A 7,111-nucleotide genomic window follows, 5' to 3' on the forward strand; every position below is an offset into this window, starting at 1 on the left:
CACTAAGTTGGACTTGGACAAAGTTTTTTTTTTGTCTTTCTAAACACAATCTATTGTTGGTCAGTGCCCTCTACTGTTAAGATTGTTGCCTTGTCCAGCTGAATAAGCTGTTCCTTAGTCAAAGATGCATTTTTTTTTCCAGTATTTTGAGAGATAATACTGTGAGACTCTGCCTTATTACAAAACTGATTACACAAAAAATTTTTTTGGTTTGGTACTTGACTACTATTGTCAGTTCCATGACCCACAGATTGTAGGTCTCACATTAAATTTTATATATGTATCAACATAGCCTAAGTACCACATAGTCACATGCAGCTATTGCAGCAATTGTTCCACCTTGTGGCCACGTTTAAATCTATACATTATCATTTACATGGTCATATAGGCCTACATGCATTCATTTAGTCATAGACATACACCCAAATCACATATTCACATTCTTTCTAAATATTTTCCATTCAATTTGGTTTCATTTTAATATTTTAAGGGTAATAACTCGAATAGGAAAAAAAAAATTTAAACAAGCTTTATTTTGCAAAACATTAGGGCTCAGAAACTGCCAAATTGTTCACTCCTTTTATACAGAAGCAATCATGCTGCTGCTTTAAGGCCATCACATCACATTTACAAAACATGGAAAGGCAACTTGCAACATTCTGAATTCACATCAATAGCAAAATATTGATTGTCTTAACACTAACAATTCTAAAACAAATAAAATAAAATTGTAATTTCAGAGGACATTCAGTGTTCACTATTATGTAGTTTAAATTGAAATTAAATTGAAATAATGAAATTGAAATGTAATGAGCACATTTTCATTTAGTACTTTAAAAATTCCAGAGCCAGTTTAATTGTTCTGTGACTCCATTACAGCAGCCCTTTACCTGCACAGTACGCCTCTATTGAAAAGAATCACAGCTAACTAATACTCTGACGTAACCATGTGTAATCTCCCAAAAATGCATATTCTACATTCAAGTTCATATCAAGAAAACACTTGATTTTAGCAAAAGTGGTAAGATGTGCCATAGTGAAGTTAGTAAGCCCTCAGATCACATGAGCTGCTGCTTTTGAGGGATGATACAGTATTTGGATTTGAGACCACTTTTGTATGAATATTTCCATTATTCCATAAAGTTTAGAAACAAATCAAAGCAGCTAAACTTTTTGCTTAGTGTACATATGACAGGTTCTTTAAAAAGTTTGGTTAAATTTATTATTTTACATCCTGGTTGGACATCGGCAACAAATGTAGTGCAGAGGTAAATCCATAAGTGTTACCTAACTGGCCACCATAGACTATAGACAAGGGCCAAAGTTCATCGAATTCATACAATAGGTCAGATTAGACAAATAAAAACATGTGACCACAACTTTATTTTCTTAAATGAGTGTTTAACCCGTCAGAAAAATGTGTTCCTTGTATGGAAATTTGGATGGAATTTGATGGATTGGTGACATACATTTTATTCTATCACCACAAACTGCTATAACTATGACAATTATTAACCACAATTATCTCACCAAATGTAATCATTATAAAAACATGGCAACGTATGCACTTGAATTTAAGTCTAGGAAAGTGAAATAAAATTCAATGTTTTCCAGTACTAAATCAATAATAGGATGTGGCCTTCACTCACACCAATTTTGCTTTAAAATCAGTTAAATACAATGCCTCTTATTGAACGAGTTCTTTCTAAAATGTCAAAAAGGTTTAGACAGGATTGCTGGATTGTGTCCGTCATCATCAAAACAAGTTAAAAAAGGGGGGGCTAATACAATAAGAGGAGATGGTCAGCAAATCTGTCTTGAATTTCCTTAAAATACTTAAAATACCCATCAAAAAAGTGTTGGTGTCTGCTGATTGCACACTTACAAGGCCAACAAAAAAAAAAATTTATGGTTGGGTTTTGGTATTGTAACTTAAATACAGGCCTCCAATAAAGGTGCTGTACCTGATTTTTACCGTCTAAAAAATGTGAAAAACTGATTTTTACAAAGTTTGCAGTGGTCCAAAGTTATTCCTCACTTCCCTTACACAGAGTGAGCGTCCCAGTAATTCTCCGCACCGTGTTTATAAGCACTTTTCACAACTTTCAGAGACCAGAGCGGAAACCGCAGTGACGATAAAGCTACAACAACATGCTATTGCACACTTCCAGAATAACCTGACAATAAATTTCACTGGGCAAATTTTGCTCAAATACATGGAGAAAAAAATTATAAAAATCAGGTACAGGACCTTTAACATGCACCAGCCTGTGGTATTATATAAATGTAACAGTGGACATTTTACCAAATACTGGACTATCCCTTTCACTCAAACTCAACCCATAGACATAGAAAATTTCAATTATTAAAACGTACTTATTAATCACTGACTTATTTGAAACTGGTTTGTTCTAATTAACCTATGGCACACTATCTGTCTCCTCAGTCTCCACCAGGCAGGACTGGTCATTGTCCAGGACTCGGAAGGGAGGGTGGTACTCGAACGCGGAGAGAAAGCTCGAGCCGACGTTGTGTTTCTGTTGCAGGAACCAGATTACGGCGGAGATTCCCATGATGGCCACCACGCTGAGAATGACCAGGGCGGATAACACGGCGTTTGGCTCTGAGGGGAGACAAAGCGAGGAAGGTCAGTGCCATAAACAAACACATACAAAAGGCTTAAAGAGTCTCAAAGGAAGAAAACTTACTGCGAGTGGAGTTCACCGTTTCTGAAATGTAAAGAAAAAAAAGAGAAAGACATTGTGAGACCAGTGGTTGTGGAAGAAGTACTCAATTTTGTTTCTGAATAAAAGCTGTTTTAATTTGTGTATTGTCAAGTTATGAATGGGTTTCAAATAAAGTAGATGGAAAGTACAATTCATCTCTTCCTTTGTTAGATTAATGAATTTGTACATGGTCCCTGACACATAAAGAATAAATAAATAAATAAATAGAGAAAGATAGAAACACCTCAGTCTTTTCAGCAGGTCTCAAACAATACTAAAATACTTTTGTTTTTCAGTCCTGCTCTCAAATCTAGTGAAGTAAAAGTAAAACATATCCACTTAAAAATGTACTTAAGTATAAATTTCAGGTATTTGTACTTTAACATTATGTACTAGGGCTGTTCAATTTGGGAACAAAATGCAAGCGGAATTATTTGGGTCATTTTGGTCTTTGTCACTAGTGATTGGCAATATACATTTCTTCAGTAGACTTCTTCAAAACTGCTTTCACAATGTTATCCAAAATTTGATAGACTTTCAAAATGTGGGTATTTTAAATATGCCAAAAGGAAAAAAATTGCTGACTAAGAATACAAATTTAACAAACTTGCATAATACCCTTGAATCATTTCACAGTCATTTCACACTTGTCTCATAATGCATTAGTTGAGATTTAAGCATCAGACAAAAATATGTTCGGGTGGAAAAAACCAAAAAAACATCAATAACATCAGTTCCAGTATCGATACTGGCAATACAGGAGCGTTTTCTGATCCGATACTGAAAATGTAGCTGGTATTTGGAAGAAATATTTTTGTTTGTTATTCCAGTTTCTCCTCAGTGCATCAGATTTGTCTTTAATCAGACCGTCCCTTCTTCTGATTAGCTTTTCTGGCCTACAGGTTTTGGTGGGGGGGCCGGATTGATAATTTTTTTTCCATTATTATAACATATTTAGTTCACGGATGTTTAACGATTTACAGAACAAAATTTAGCTCACAGAAGTAATAACAACTTGTGATGTCATGCGTGTGTATAATTAGGATTTTTAAAAGATGAGAAGATTCAGATTACACTGGATTACACCGTTACCAAATACAGGGTTAGGACCGGCTGTTAGTGTGTAATGGGTAGTAATCATAGCTATCTTATACTTACATGATAATCATACTTACCTGAAAAACATTATTCACTGAACTGAACTAAAACAGTGGTGCACAGTCTTTTTTTAAATAATAAACATAATACAAGTATCCCTCATTATGACATAATATTACACTATGTCTTGACTTTACAGAAAATTACACTATTGAGGTAATGTGAAAAAAATGTTGTGGCATGAAAATATTAACTGAATACTCTTTCAGCGTCCTCTTTATATGTTCCCTTTTGAGTACTTTGTACCATTCAATATATATTTTATTTTGAATTGTTGATTGCTATGGTAACTGTGCACATTTTTCATCACTCTGAACTGACTGTGACCACCTGTCCCTTTTGGATGTCCTGCAAAGCCATTTTGGCCACTGTCCCAATTCCCACTTATTTAGAGAATGTCCTACTTATTTATTGGTGCCACATGAATTGTATAAAAAAAGCTAGGTTTACCTACAAAACATGATAATTTGTTTTATTTTCTTGCTAAAAAATGGCTGTTTGGGTGCACTGAGCTACCCCGTTTGTGTCTTATGATTGGTAAAAACTGAAAATCATATGATGTTGTTATTATCAGTGTCACACTTGTCCCTCTTTTTCCATTTCATGTGGTCACCCTAGCTATGTGTATATGTTTTTAATCAAGCTGACAGGTAAAGTTGTTTTGAAAGCAGTCCCGGTTATGTCTTACTTTGTGCAGTCTCACACACGACTCCATTCTCCACTTCGTCCAGACAGCTGACATTCTCCCACCTCCCGGACACAGTGTGCAGAGCAACACACGTGTCCACAGGCACTAGGTCTGAAGGGGACGAGCTGTACTCCCAGTTAATGTACTCCACTGGCTCATTACCCGGCCACCTCATGTCTTCACCTAGGAAACAAAGCAATCAACACAATATTTGACTTTAAACAACTCAACTCTACTTTTGTCCCCAAACTAAATCTCATTATTTAAAACAACTAATACTTTAGAGCAATAAGTAGATTTCCCCTCAAATAATAGTGTGAAAGTTCTTAAAAAGGTGCACTATGTTAACTTTTCTGCTTGTCTCTATGGAGATGTTCTTATGTCTGTCAGGAATGTTCCACAGTATGGCATTAAGCTTGTCTATCTTGCATCTATTCAATCACAGATGTTTTTTCATTATCTTTAAAAGCATGGATTCTTACCTCTCCTGACCTGTAACTTGGCTTGGTGACATTCTTGTTTTCATGCAGATAGGCAAGTTTTAATGGTATACTGTGGAATATTCTAGGCAAAGCAATAATACCTCCATGGAGACAAGTCTGCACCTTTGAGCTTGGACTTATTCAGAAATGAGAGGTCATACAAATGAACAAACCGTTACATAGGTTTGGCATATGATTAACAATGGATGGTGCAAGTTGTCTACATATTGTTTAAACTATACATTCATGAGGATTCACCTAGTAATCATAAATGTGTACAATTTATTACAGTTTCAATGGAATATCTTTGTCAAACTTTTAAATGGCACATATTACAACATTTTTTTATCTGTTATAATCTTGTTCCCACATCACAAACGTACCTGGAGTTGTGTTTTGTTTTATTCACACATGTTTAACACACATATCCTGCACATTTCAGCAGAGTTCTTCTATCAAATAGAAAACACTCTGTTCCATCTTGTGTTTTTTTTACCCTACATACTCTACTAAACAAAAAGGCAAAAGGTAGCTATTAACTTTTGAGCTTTGGCGATGTAGACAGATCAATAATAAAGGGTTACTCAAACATGTGAGAAATAAAACGCAACTTCAGACATGTTTTTGATGAGGTAACAACATTATAAACATGGCTAAAAACTCACATGAGCCAGTGTCAAATAACATAGGACCTTTAAAAACACAGACAAATAGGGTATTATAAAAGAACGTAGACTATTTTGACACAAGTTTTTCCTCCCTATTGGGTTATTTTTAGTTTAAATGTGCTGTTGAGTGTTGACAGTTGTGCCGAACTTAACTGTTTGTGTCAAAAAACATTCCCAGCCACACATTGACGTTGCCTTTCCACACCTGTGGACTGTACTTCATGACAAAGTCGTTCTCCTCTGCGCTCTGAATCGTCAAAAGCTCTATGAATAACAGGACAACATGTATCATACAGAAATGAATACAGATCGGGTTTTTTTATGTACTACCAACCAAATCCCTGGCAGAATGTTTTTGCTCTTTCTAAGGTGTAGCTTTTGATGGCATCCTCTTCTCCATGCACAAAATGGTAACATCTGTCATTAAAAGGCACCCACATCCTTCCATCTGCTGGACAGTCTGAGGAAAACAAACATGAAGCATTGATATAAAGACACAGAAAAATAATTAATGTTTATAATTCAGATTGTATTGACACACTTTAAATGAAGCTACAGCTGGTTTCAGTCTTTAACAGCTGTTCCTTTTTAAGAATTAAGACTGATTTGTTTCACTGCTTGCCTTGTATAGTTGAACCTTGTTGTGGTTTGGGATAACGACCCACTTTTGTCACGTGCTTTCAAAAGCTTTCTGAAATATCAAGGGTAAACAAACCGTGGCCACTGAGCCTGCTATTCTGTTCTGTTCTTCTCCAAACCAGACAACACTCGACATTTCTGCATTGTGATCTTGCTTGTTTCATAACTACGCACTGATTTGTTACGAAATCCTTAAATGCCCTGTGCCACTTCCCAAAATCTAGTCTCGTACGAAACTAAAGAGCTCTCCAAAGACGCGAGTGCGCACCAAACACAGGCCTATAACATTACTGCGCCATAACAACACATGACGTGATTCTATTGTAGTGAGAGATCTGTGTTTAAGACTTGCCTCCAGCGAAAGATCCCTGCAGTTGAAGGCACAAAACGCATATCAAAAAGAGCACAGAGCGCCGCGGCTTGTTCTTCAGCGCCTCCATAACTGCGTGTTCAGGCGCCATGCATGCAGCAAGCACCACTCAAAAACCTCCCACTTTCCTGGCAAGTTTTTCTAGTTCTGACAATGGTAACCACCTCCACTTTTCAACGCTCCTCCCACTTTTACCCCAAAGAACCTAGAACAAGGCTCGAGCAGTTGTCCTGACGATTGATTTTGGACTTTCACTCTCAGCTACATGACTAACAGGCTGGAAGTGCGACACAGGAGCGCATGGAAAGATCAATAACTGCACACAAGGAGGCGATGGCACTGATTATTCCGCAGTACACATGCACTCCTGGGTTAATGTT

The 7,111-nt window shown here is 36.5% G+C and overlaps 1 protein-coding gene across 1 annotated transcript; it reads right to left on the reverse strand.

Moving 5' to 3' along the window:
- Positions 1–446: 446 nt before the first annotated feature.
- cd302 (CD302 molecule) lies at positions 447–7,100 on the reverse strand. The gene is made up of 6 exons (XM_033986685.2): positions 6,714–7,100; positions 6,057–6,182; positions 5,876–5,986; positions 4,573–4,755; positions 2,709–2,729; positions 447–2,623 (listed from the first exon to the last, which is right to left on the reverse strand). Exons 1-6 carry the CDS (start codon positions 6,820–6,822, stop codon positions 2,421–2,423), a joined length of 753 nt encoding a protein of 250 aa, XP_033842576.1. The 5' UTR covers positions 6,823–7,100; the 3' UTR covers positions 447–2,420.
- Positions 7,101–7,111: the final 11 nt, after the last annotated feature.

Source organism: Periophthalmus magnuspinnatus, chromosome 21, assembly GCF_009829125.3.
Source record: "Periophthalmus magnuspinnatus isolate fPerMag1 chromosome 21, fPerMag1.2.pri, whole genome shotgun sequence".
In the NCBI taxonomy this organism is placed as follows: Eukaryota; Metazoa; Chordata; class Actinopteri; order Gobiiformes; family Gobiidae; genus Periophthalmus; species Periophthalmus magnuspinnatus.

What these genes read in the sequence shown, in the direction of transcription:
- cd302 (XM_033986685.2), bottom strand. Translation starts at nt 6,822, where the DNA reads ATGGCGCCTGAACACGCAGTTATGGAGGCGCTGAAGAACAAGCCGCGG. An exon ending in AATGTTTTTTGACACAAACA is followed by an intron (nt 4,756 to 5,875) that starts GTTAAGTTCGGC and finishes TTTGTTTCCTAG; the next exon opens with GTGAAGACATGAGGTGGCCG. An exon ending in AACGGTGAACTCCACTCGCA is followed by an intron (nt 2,624 to 2,708) that starts GTAAGTTTTCTT and finishes GTCTCCCCTCAG; the next exon opens with AGCCAAACGCCGTGTTATCC.